The 13,061-nt window shown below is 43.3% G+C and overlaps 1 protein-coding gene across 2 annotated transcripts in view; it reads right to left on the reverse strand.

The window, feature by feature from the left end:
- The window catches only part of SGPP2 (sphingosine-1-phosphate phosphatase 2), a 147,024-nt gene that overhangs the window by 28,119 nt on the left and 105,844 nt on the right, over positions 1-13,061 (reverse strand). The window contains exons 3-4 of one of the 2 annotated variants that reach the window (XM_061148645.1): positions 12,016-12,195; positions 9,009-9,098 (exon numbers count right to left, since the gene is read on the reverse strand). In XM_061148645.1, coding sequence (XP_061004628.1) covers positions 9,009-9,098; positions 12,016-12,195 — 270 coding nt within the window. The remainder of the gene's footprint in view (positions 1-9,008; positions 9,099-12,015; positions 12,196-13,061) is intronic. The other variant, XM_061148646.1, reaches the window with a different exon arrangement.

The raw sequence follows: 13,061 nt of genomic DNA on the forward strand, positions 1-13,061 counted from the left end.
TTCATAAATAAAGCTTTGTTCTCTGGCTTCAGTGGGTAGTTGAGGAATCACAGGAAACCATTTCATCTCCCTTTTCTTTGGTTGCAGGACAAAATAGTAATAACTTAGAGAGATGCAATGAAAATAAAGTGCCAGTGCATACCAATATTTCCAGGAATGTCACAGCAATAGTGAACATAATGGCAGACATTTGTGTATATATTCCCCAGAGGGTCAAAGAATCTTTTTTAAAACTTGTATAAAAAAATGGGAAGGTCTGACTCATTTTACAAAAGTTAACTTCACAAACAAATATTGAAGACAGTGCTTTTTCCATTAAGAGAGGCATCTGATTACAAGATGGGAAGAAGCCAGGTCCTCAGGTGACCCACCAGTCTGGACCACTCTGGTTTCTGGTGTGAGAAATAAATTTAATTAAAAAAAAAAAAGTGGGGCGGGCATACAATTAGAAGCTTACATAAAACCTTCGCTTTCAAGGAGACTGTAATACACTCTGATTCAAATAGAAAGAAATATGGAGACTGGCTTCTATGAAAGGGATTGGATTCCAATCCCTTACTCTTATTTTACTGGTACCCTGGACTTGCGTGGATTATAAAATACAAGCCACAGTAGTGCCACGTCTGGAATCCATGCTCTGTCTCTGAATGTGCTTGTTTTTCATGTGTTGGAGAAAAATGAATGCTTTCTCAATACAATAGAGACCTTAAGCACTGACCCGAACTCCCTCTTCAGCAGTCTGGGATATATAGACACTCTGGTGTCTTTCTTACTGAGATAAACTACTGGCTTCCTCATCACCACCTCTCCTGTCCACCTAGCCTCAGGGGACCATCTCTGTAGCTGCAGGCCCAGTCCGTTGGGCTTGGCTGCCCCGTCATTAGCCTCAGAGAGTTCCTTGACCTCCTACCCCTTGTCAGGCTAATGGGCAATTGTCACACTCCAGCACGTCTGGGCTTCCTTTGTGGCTCAGTTGGTAAAGAATCTGCGCGCAATGAGGGAGATCTGGGTTTGATCCCTGCGTTGGGAAGATCCCCTGGAGAAGGAAAAGGTTACCCACTCTAGTATTCCAGCCTGGAGAATTCCATGGACTATATAGGCCATGGGGTCGCAAAGAGTCGGACTGAGTGACTGACTTTTCAGTGACTTTCTTTTCAGCACGTCTGACAACACAATCTACTGAAGCAGCTTTTGAGGCTCCACCTCACAGAATGTAGAGGTCAACCAGTTTTCATTGCAGCAGGAAGAAAACAGTGGCTTCTGGTCTGAGGCAAACTGGCCTAGGACCAGTCTGTGCCTGCACCTGACCTTCAGGGTTTGGCTCACTGCCCTGAGGAACCTCTGAGCTCCATGTGATTCTGGTGCTTGGACCAGCCTCTGTCTCTGTATATCTGCTGTGGGCTTCACTCAAGGCTCAGTACAGCTCTCCCTCCTAGTTTTAGGGCATCCCCAGTCATCTATGAGCCTCACACTTACAGAATACCTGGGAAAAGCTGACCCAACAGTGGCCTTTTAGATAGCACTGAGAAAGCAGGTAAAAAATTAATTTCCCTATGTTTCTTGTTAGGAATATGTATCAAGAGCAGTTCTTGCTGGAAATTGTGCCAAGTCCTCATTTTGTTTCATTTAATACAGAAACATAAAATACTTTCATTTCCCTTTGCATTATCCTAACATGGCTGCCTAAACTCTTCCTGCGGTGGATTGAATAATAACTATTTTGTCTTAAACATACACATATATACAACAACTATAAAAACAAGAGGACATGAGGGTTTTACTGTGAGTACTTATTAATTCTGAAACCAGAAATAATCCTCTATTTTAATGAAAGCATACAAATATTCCTCTCCAAGGTAAAGAGAAAACAATGCACATAATAACATAGTAACTGATGCATAGAAACGTAACCAAAGTCCCTTTTTATCTCAGTAACTAACTCATCTAACAAAACAGAGCTTTGTAGGGTATAATTTATATTACAATTAGCTTTTTTCTCTATATTAAGTAAGGCAGTTTGAAGTCTTTTTTTTTTTTTTTTAATTTCAAAGAACTTGAAAAAAACACACCCCAAATGCTCTAGTCCAAAGCCAGAACATAGTTTTGTATGGTCTGCAGATAATTTAATATTTGAGAAACCATTTCAACATCCTCCAACTCCAACCAAAACTAAAGCAATATTTAGAGGAAAAATAAATGAGTAAGCAAACAAAACCTAATATCTATATAATTATTCACAGATCAAGCAGTTTAGAGACAATAAAATAGAGCAGACTTTCAGCTAATCCAAGTTCAAAATAATGGAACAATTATTCACTAAGCTAACAACAACAAAACTCTAATTTTACTGTCAATGTATTGGGGGGTGATTGTGTTATCAGTTAAAAGACCTAAAATCAATTCTGTGTAAGTTGATTAATTTCAGGCATTACAACCATAGTACAGTCAATCAGCCTTCCTGAATTTCTCTCGTCCTCTTCCCACAAATACAACATCCCAGTTTTTGAGTCTAAAACAATAGGAAAATGCAATGATGTCAATGTACAAAGTACACCACTGGTGCTTTGCCTGTTTTCATCTTCTGGCAACAGACTTCAGAGAAAGGTTCCTCTGACATGCTAAGTCTACCCATCACTACCAGTCACAGCCCTTGCTCACACAGGCTGACTCCTGACCCACTAGTCCAATCACACCCCCTTGCTTCCGCTTGGACAGTGTTTGGTGCAGCAAAAGGCTAATAATCCAGTCTGGGCCAATTTTTCTGAAAGTCTTCCCATTGCAATCCTTTCAGGAGTAAAACAGAAAGAATTTAAGCCCTGAGTCTAGCCTTAGAGGGAAGGCAACCCAAAAGGATGGCTCCACCATGTGGAAAGATGCAGAGATGACTTTAGGAAAAAGGGAAGGACATTTCCAGCTAAAGATCTAGACCCTGGGCCCCACCCTCCTAGTGGCCACCTGCACCCTGCTCTTCCTATGGTATACGCTGTGGTTATAAAAACCATTTCCTGTCAAGCTTATACAAGTTTGAGTTGGTTTCTATTTGTATTCAAGGCATCCTGCCTCATGCACATGGTGACCACTTGAGTTTGGGCATTCTCAATTATGGTCAACTTACTGGGTTGTTTTTCCAGTTCTTGCTCTTTGGGCACTGTCTTTGCAGCCCACAGGGGTGGCTTCTGGGGCCCTCTTTCTGCTCTGTGACCCTGTCCCCCTGGCCAGGCTCCCATGTCCCAGGGTAATGCCCAGTTCAATCAGTTTCATCTCTTCCAGTGAAGGCCTGGATCTGAGAGAGAAAGCTGTTGAGAGCTGGGTTCTGTGCACAGAGGCACTCTACAGGGAGAGGAAGACACATGTGAGGCTTGGTTGTTCAGTCTCATCTGTGTTGGATTCCACGGGCTACCCCATCTTTCCAAAATATTCTACCCTCTCCCCTGCCTCTTCAGCTGGCTGTAACTGATTTACTTTGTAAACCAAGAGAACACGAAATTATACACTAAAAAATTATTTCTGTAAACCATTGGTGAGGATGCTTCTTACTATGGGAAATTAGATTTTAATAAAAATCAGCTTGGGCAAAAAAGAATAGCCAGCTTAGAGGTAGGGCAGCCCCAGGTGTGGGACAAGAATGTCACCAGGGCCCCTGTGTTTTACTTCCATGTTTTGCCATCAATAGTTCTAGTAAGTAACTGTTAGTCGCTCAGTTGTGTCTGACTCTTTGTATATATCCTCTGTCTAGGCGATTCTCCAGGCAAGAATGCTGGAGTGGGTTGCCATTCCCTTCTCCGGGGACCTTTCTGATCCAAGGCTTGAATCCGGGTCTCCTGCATTGCAGAGGGATTCTCTACCATCTGAGCCACGAGGGAAGCCCATAGATACTGCTGCCTTCTCTCAAAGGTCAGTTGCCCAGAGCCCCCTGTTGGGACTACCCGTGTCACCCTTCACACTCAGTAGGAGCTTTAGAAATGTCTCTGTGCATGGAAGGGCATCATCAGATTTGGAAATAGTATCCAGGCAGTGGTGTAAGGACAGCTCTATGACATCTTTAAGAGTCAGAACTAATTTGACTTGGTGACCACCTGACTGATGAGTGTGAGGAGCGAGGATGGTGCTCTGGTTTCTTACTCAGGCGTCCTGACAGAAGGAAGCGATGCCAGGGCTGGTCTGGCCAGATGGCGAAACCATGTGTGGGTTCAGTTTCTCCCCACGCTTCACTCGGGCCTGCCCAGGAGTCAGCTGATCCCGTCCAGAAGCCTTGACGTAACAGCAGACCACTCATCCCTGACGGGAAGGATGTCTTAATGGGCAAGAGAAGCAAATGACTGCTCTCCATGAACTGTTCCTCCTCTTGATGCATGGAGAACCAATTCTTTTTTAAGGTACATTAAATTATTTTTATCATCAACAGTTTCAATTATTGTACTTGACATATAGTTCAGTTCAGTCGCTCAGTCGTGTCTGACTCTTTACGACCCCATGGACCACAGCACACCAGGCTTCCCTGTCCAACACCAACTCCCGGAGCTTGCTCAAACTCATGTCCATCGAGTCAGTGACGCTATCCAACCATCTCATCCTCTGTCATCCCCTTCTCCTGCCTTCAATCTTTCCCAGCATCAGGGTCTTTTCCAATGAGTCTAACTCAATGAAACTATGAGCCATGCCATGTAGGGCCACCCAAAATGGATGAGTCATGGTGGAGGGTACTGACGAAATGTGGTCCACTGGAAAAGGGAAACCACTTCAGTATTCTTGAGAATCCCATGAACAGTATGAAAAGGCAAAAAGATACGACACCAAAACACAACATACAGACATTTGACAAAGCATCAAGAAATAAGGCTTAAACAGTAGTTTTAGTAGGAAAAAAATCAGTCTTTGGTCACCAAAAAGTAGTTTTATGGATTCCTTGACATCGCTCAAAATACACTGTTCCCAGTCTACTCAGAAGTTACTATCTATAAAACACTCTTACAAGTGGAAGGACAGAAAGTGTCCCATGTAATGTCACCAAATTTTCTGATATTAATTTTTATGGGAGTAGAGTTGCTTTACAAGGCTGTGTTAGTTTCTGCTCTAAAGCAAAGTGATTCAGCTGTGTGAATACATATATCACCTTGTTTTTGGACTTCCTGCCCACTTGGGTCACTACAGAGCACTGAGGAGAGCCATTCATACGAGGCTGGTGGCCTCCTGGAGGATCTGTGTGCTGTGAACCTCCACGCTGGGTGCGTTAGAGCCATTCAGGCCTGGACACGGTCGGTGCCCATGCAGCACTGTCCGCACCTTCCTCTTTTGCTCAGGCTTGTGCCCATGCCCAGTTCTAAAGGACAGTCTAGTCAATGGCTGTCAACCCTGGCTGTACATTAAGACCAACCAAGGAGCTTTGAAAAAACACCAATGCATAGGACTGTATCTTTTACTGTGGTTAAACACACACACACACACATAACATAAAATTTGTCATTTTAACCATTTCAAAGAGTATAGTTCAATGGTATTAAGAACATTTACATTGTTGCCCCACCATCACTGCTATCCACCTGCAGAACTTTTTCATCACCCTAAACTAAGACTCTGTACCCCATTAAACAATAACTCCCTGTTCTTCCTCACATTTTGGCGACCACCTTCTACTTTTATGTTCTGTGGGAATCCCAGGTAGCACTAGTGATAAAGAACCTGCCAGCCAATGCAGGAGATATAAGACAGCCAGGTTCGATCCCTGGGTCAGGAAGCTCCCGTGCAGGAGGGCATGGCAACCCACTTCAGTATTCTTGCCTGGAAAGTCCCAAGGACAGAGGAGCCTGGCAGGCTATAGTCCATGGATCACAAAGAGTTGGACATGACTTTACTTTCTGACTTTGTGAATTTGACTCTCTGAGGACATCATATATGCAGAATCATATTGTATTTGTCTTTAGTGACTGGTTTGTTTCACTTAGCATGATGTCTTCAAGTTTCTTCCATGCTGTAGCATGCGTCAGAATTTCCTTCCTTTTCAAGGCTGAATGATACTCCATTGTATGTGTGAATCACATATTATTTATCCATTCATCCATCAGAGGACACGTAGCTGGCTTTTACCTTTTGGCTATTGTAAATAATGCTGCTGCTGTAAATCTGGGTGTCCAAATATTTTTGAAAAGTTTTCCATGGGATTTGAATGTGTAGCCAAGGTTGAGAACCACTAGTTTGTGGAGAACGTGAGGGGTCCAAGGGGAGTCACGCCACCTAGTTGGCCTGGCCTGATTTAGCTGTTCTAAGCTAATTATAATACTCATTAGAGCCAGTAATCAGAAGCTCATATGTCTGACTCCATCAACAGACTTGGTAGGTTTTATTTACCCAACTATTTTCCAGATCTAGCTCCAAGCCTGTAGCCTATAGAACTTACTAGTGTTAGTCTCTAAGTCATGTCAGACTCTTTGCAACCCTGTGGACTACAGTCTGCCAGGCTCCTCTGTCCATGGGATTTTCCAGGCAAGAATACTAGAGTGGGTTGCCATTTCCTTCTCCAGGGGACCTTCTCAACCCAGGGATTGAACCTGGGTCTCCTGCATTGCAGGCAGACCCCTTACCATCAGAGCCAAGAAGCTTACTAAGTTGCTGCTAAATAGAGAAGACAGCAAATCCATAATTCAACTTCATCTTTCTATTAAAAACATTTGCTTTTGCTACAAGAAATTACGTATCATCCTATCCTGGGCCATGGGCTTTCCAGGGGGCTCAGTGGTAAAGAATCCACCTGCAAGGCAGTAGACTTGGGTTTTAACCACTGGACTGCCAGAGAAGCCCAGGGTCTCCAACCTTTATGAGACAAAACTTTGCAAGTGAAGGATGTCCCTGGATGCCAATGATGGTGCAGGATGGGGGTGGGAGGAATAGTTGTGACTACACAAAGTGATAGACATGACTGAACAACTGAGCGCACACACACACACATATACCCCTTGCTCTAGTTTCTCCTGGGACAGATTTTCTGAAATGGGTGGGTGGATCCATTCCTCACATCTCAAAGAGAGGCCTTAACGATCTTCCCTGCAGATTTGTGCTTCTCCATCCCCTAACCTACTTTCAGAACTAAAGATAGACATGTAGCTAGATTCTTATTGAATCCAGGGTTTTCTGTGCCTTCTTTTCATGTCTGCAGCCCCACAGTCTCATGTTTCCTTTGGTTTTAATTTTAACCTGAGTTCTTAAGATCGCTTTTTAATAAAACCTATGGAAATTAAAAAGTTGCCCCGGATAAAAGAAATACTCAAACACCCAAGAGAGTTCTGCTTTGTTCCATATTCCAGCCCGTGGACGCACTTGGAGAGAACCCCTTTATGACGAGGTGCAGTGGTGTAGCAAATTGAGAATGCACTCCTCCCCTTTTCCCCTGAAGTCTTAGAAGCCACGCCACACACAGTGCGGTGGGACGGGAACAGCAGGGACCTGTCTTGGTAGGTAGATAATAAGCCTGACCCCTAACTGTTGTGTCATATTTTCACACCCCTTGCCTCCTAGAGTGCACTCCAGGACCAGCATGGTGCAAAGTCAGCAAGGTCACACACAGGCAGGAGTTTATTTCAAACTGGGATGTTTTGTTCATCATGGAAAATTTCAGCGTTGATTTTGATTATTTTTTTGTTTTTAAAGTATTGCCTGAAAATCATTTCTCTCGATTCCAGAGTTGTTTGGCACCTCTTAGATTTCCTGCCTTCCTGGCCTCACCCTGGGTTCGGTCCCGATTCCACTCAGGTCCCCACTTTCCTTGGAGTTAGAATTTGTTTTGTTTTGTTTGTCTTGAGAGGAAAGCATGGGGCGGTGGTCCAGTGCTTGTGAATCCACCTGCCAATGCAGGAGACACGGGTTCGACCCCTGGTCCAGGAAGACCCCACCTGCCGCGGAGCAGCTAAGCCTGTGTGCCACAACTGCTGAGCCCATGTGCCCTAGAGCCTTGTGCTCCGCAACAAGACAGTAGCCCCCCACCTGCTCATTGCCACTAGAGAAATCCCATGTGCAGCAACAAAGACCAAGCACAGTCAAAAATGAATCAATTTTTTTTTTTTTAAAGAGGAAAGCATCCCATGCAGCCATAAACTCTTGGACTCTGGGTTTATTTTCCTTCCCATTCTCTGCTTCTGCCCATTTTGACAAACCCTCTCCCCACATCTGCTCCCCTCTGTGGCTTCTGTCCTTCCACCCCTCACCCCTGGATGACCAAGGTCAGGCACAAGAGGAGAAACAAGAAGGCCAGTGAAGGCTGGCCTTTCCCTCTGAGGCCTGAGGCTAATCCAATTGTTGAGCTTCATATGGAGAGTAACACAATTAGCAAGGGCCTAGTCCTTTTTAAAGAAATCTATCACCAATTACCATGATAAATAGTGCCCATGGTAAGCCATGGCCAGCGTTATGCTCTGGAACTCCTAGGCAGATGGCTGGCACACTAGGAAACAGAATTGAGTCATTTCAACTGTGCTAACTGTGGCAGCTCTGAAAAAAATTCCTAATATGGTGGGAAAAAAAAAAAAGGTAGACAGCTCTTTAAATGCAAACCCACTATGGAAGGAAGCAAGCCCATGATGCTGGGCTCTTTTGACCTGGTGGGACTCCTACCCTGCAAGGGCAGCTAAGACCCCTGAATTTAAGAACCATTTCTGCGAGGACCTAATTGAAGAACTTCATCCATCACTCAACATCCCTGACCCTGGGTGTGTTTCTGCACTGCCTGCTTCATCATCAGTAAACCAGCATGTAAACAAATTACCTGAATCTTCATTGCTGTTCTAGCCAGTCTAGCCCAGACCAGCCTACTTGATAGTATCTTAATGATTCATTACGATTATTATACATGTGCGTTAAGATAATCATTTCCTAATTCATTGGCCTGATGGGAAATAAAATTATAGCCTTCACTGGCCTTCTTATGAAATTCAAATAGCTTTATAATCATATAGTATGAAGAACACACTGACTACACTCCTATTCAGATATCACCCCAAGACTCACCCACAAAGCCTTACCAGGACCGTGTGCATCCCAGTATAAAGTCGGCTGAGACCCACCAACGTGGAAAACACCACAGCCATCATCAGTCCCAAAACAAAGGGATACTGCAGGGGAAGAAGAGAAAAAAGGCATTAGTTCAGGCTCAGACACACACAATTTGATGTTGTAGAAGGCAAGGGGTTTCTGATCCATTAACTCCTAGTTTCAATCTCATATTCCTTAGGCCAGCAGTTTGATGATCTAAAGTCACTCAAAAAAAAATGGGAAAACTGAGGAAAGAGAAGGAGAAAATGCCTAGAAATGTAATTCTGGAAGAAGTTTCACAACATACTGACATGCAAATAAGACACACTGGAACTTGACCATAGCTATTGTGCTGAAAGTTTTAGTGGAGTCAATAATTTTTTATTTCTACCTATATTTAAAACTTGTGAAATATACAGTATTTCCAAGAGGCAAGGTATATGGATGGTGCTATAATTTTACAAAGTCCAACCAGCTACCTTCCCAAGATGTGCTGTGAAGATAAAGCTTGGCAACAACTGGCTTCATAGGGAAGTCTGGGAACAATGGCCAAGCTAAGACTGGCATATTTGTACAGATGTCAAGGCAAAAGTCCAGACTTCACTGAATCTCGACATTTGCGGATGAGTAATGAAAACAGTTGGAGGAATCTGGCTAATGATAAGTCATATAAGGAACACACAGATATGCTTATGAATTAGATGTAGAGAGATAATCCAGTTGCTTCCAGGACTAATGTCTGTGGTCTTCCACGGTGCTAAGGACAAAGATGACACAGAACTGTCTATAATATATGACGTACTTTACAGTCACTCTCATTTAATCTTCACAGAACCCTGTGAAGTACAGTCTATTGTTAGCCCCAGTCTACAAATGAGGAAACCCTTAACCTTGATAAGTTGCATTAGTCCTGAACTTTTGCACAAAGATGCTTGCCCATCGATCATCCCATTTGATCCTCCCAACAGAAGCCAGGGCTCAAGGAGGTGCAGTGACTTGCCCTAGGTCACACAGCCAGCAGTGATGGTCTGAACAAGAAGCCACATCTTCTGAGTCCAAGCCAACATGTGCTTTCCAATGTAACATCTGAGTACAATGATATAGGGTTGTACCTCTTTTCTGAAGGTTTATTGTTAACTGGGTCTTGATTTTAATTGAAAAAGTGTTAAAAACAAATGAGCTAATGCAGTCACAATTTAGAGGCTGGGTATTAGCCTAAACACATATTTAAATAAAGTAAAGAGTAAAGAACCAAACTAGCTAAATATATTTATCATTAAAAATTAAATAGGAAAAGAAGTCCATAACAACTCAGGCCTTAAGAAAACTGTTACCTCATATGAGCTGTAAAGAAGTAAGACAATACAGGTGGCCTTAAAATAAGCATATAAATGCATATAAATGACTGTTGTTGCTTTCCTGCAGCCAGCACCACTTGTTGCTTTTTTCCTAAGAGAAGCAAGTTCACATGCTTCTCTGGATGCTGACAGCTTCCAGTGATGGGGCGAGTGATGGGAGCACTATGTCCTTCTGGGACAGATGGCATGGGGACAGTACAACATAGCTCAGAAGTCTGCATTCAATAAATTCCAACAGTATTGGGGGGCTAAGACATTTTCTTTTTAAATCCTGGCATGACATTTAAGTTGGCTAAGATCAAGAGTGGTATGGGGGCTTCCCAGGTGGAACAGTGGTAAAGAATTCGCCTGCCAATGTAAGAGACGCAAGAGATGCAGCTTCAATCCCTGGGTCAGGAAGATCCCCTGGAGTAGAAAATGGCAACCCACTCCAATATTCTTGCCTGGAGAATCCCATGGACAGGGAAGCCTGGTGGGCTATAGTCCATGGGGTCACAAGAGTCAGACATGACTGAGCACACAGTCAGATATAATCCTATACTTGTCCCTTTCCCACTGAGGTCTAATCCCAAGTGACCAGAGAGAAAACCAGGTGGGGTCAGGACCTGACACTAATCTTGTTCTCTCCCAAACCCAAAACAAGCCTCCTGTTTTATCTACACCCTGAAACATGGAATGCCTCTGGGTTTTTGGTGTAAAGAGGGCAGGAGAAGCAATGCTGTCATTTACACATGAGACTGCTAGTGTTAACAAAATCTAAATTTTCCAACAGGTAAAAGATACAATTTCTGAAATTAAGCACCAAAATAGAGCAAGAGTTCTCAGATAGGAAAAATAAATCTTCATTAAAGTAATAATATAACTTATTTATTTTTCAGCCTTGCTGCGTGGCTTCTGGGATCTTAGTTCCCCGATCAGGCATTGCATCCAGGCACCAAGGTCTTAACCCCTGGACCACCGTGAAATTCCCAATAGTATACAACTTTGAAAAGGTCTTGCTACAATTGGCATTTAAGCGGATAATAAGTGAAATTCTATTTTCAACACTCGTTAATCTCTTGTCATTTAGAAAAGCTTTCTAGAAAATGTGGACTGATTATTTCTACTGGTTGAGCCCCGAGAAAGGGCAGATGCATCTTTGGCAGCTAATTTGAGCCCAGATTCTATTTCACCCTGGGCCCTGGGGTATCGAGCTTGAGGATTTGGTGAAATCATCTCCACCCTGGAGAATCGTTTACCAGGATCATCAGCCCCTCTCACCTCTTGCAAACAGAGGACGCAGGCAGTGACTTAAGAGCCATCTGGTCAAGTAGCTCAGGGTGGAAATGCTTCCAGAAGGGGGAGACCACACAGCCCAGTGAGGCTTGTTTTACTCTTACTATAAACGGTGTCCAGCTTCACTCTTGGGCATAACCTGCTTTGGACACTAAATCATATGGTCACTTCATTTATAAAGAAATCATCACTGTTCAGTAAGTGTTCCCCCATCTTTACTTCATAAGTTTCATCGTCCTTCCAAAAAAAAAAAAAAAAAAAAGCAAAACACCTCTTTGCCCTGAAGTCCTGAAGCAAAACCCCTCTTTGCTCCCTTACTGTGTGGATGGTGTTAAATGGTGGAGAATAAGAGTCACTGTCTCACCTGGTACCTGTCCATGCTAGAGATAAGGAGGGTGAAGGAGATGGCCGTGGCTGCCATGGCGTGGGTGGACGGCATCCCATATTCAGCAATCACTCTCTTCTCGAGTTTCACGACAGGAGGGGAGAAGGGGCGGGGCCACTTCAAGATCTCTTTGGTTACCTGGCCAATATACATCACCAGCTGCAAAACCAAAGGATGGAAGTAAGTCTAACCAAACAAACAAAATAATAAAGTCCTGGATTCTGTGAATTTATTTCGAGGTTTCCTGTTGTTTGGCTGAAATCACCTTTCTCTCTGAACCAGTTGCTCATTGGAAAAGTCTTGTAGGATGATGTTTTCATTGTTTGAATAGAGAAACAGGCCTTCTGGATTCCAGAGGGTCAGTGGGCAACCAAGACGTGACACTAACACATCCTACTTTGGTCATATAGTTAACAAATGTTTATATAGCCAAGCACTGGTCTAAGAGCTTTACAAATATTAAGTCACTTAAAAAAGCAAAAGAGTTCCAGAAAAACATCTATTTCTGCTTTATTGACTACGCCGAGCCTTTGACTGTGTGGATCACAATAAACTGTGGAAAATTCTGAGAGATGGGAATACCAGACCACCTGATCTGTCTCTTGAGAAACCTGTAAGCAGGTCAGGAAGCAACAGTTAGAACTGGACATGGAGCAACAGACTGGTTCCAAATAGGAAAAGGAGTATGTCAAGGCTGTATATTGTCATCCTGCTTATTTAACTTATATGTAGAGTACATCATGAGAAACGCTGGGCTGGAGGAAGCACAAGCTGAAATCAAGATAGCCGGAAAAAATATCAATAACCTTAGATATGCAGATGACACCATCCTTATGGCAGAAAGTGAAGAAGAACTAAAAAGCCTCTTGATCAAAGTGAAAGAGGAGAGTGAAAAAGTTGGCTTAAAGCTCAACATTCAGAAAACTAAGATCATGGCATCTGGTCCCATCACTTCATGGCAAATAGATGGGGAAACAGTGGCCTACTTTATTTTTCTGGGCTCCAAAATCACGGCGGATGGTGAT

This window comes from Dama dama, chromosome 8, assembly GCF_033118175.1.
Source record: "Dama dama isolate Ldn47 chromosome 8, ASM3311817v1, whole genome shotgun sequence".
In the NCBI taxonomy this organism is placed as follows: Eukaryota; Metazoa; Chordata; class Mammalia; order Artiodactyla; family Cervidae; genus Dama; species Dama dama.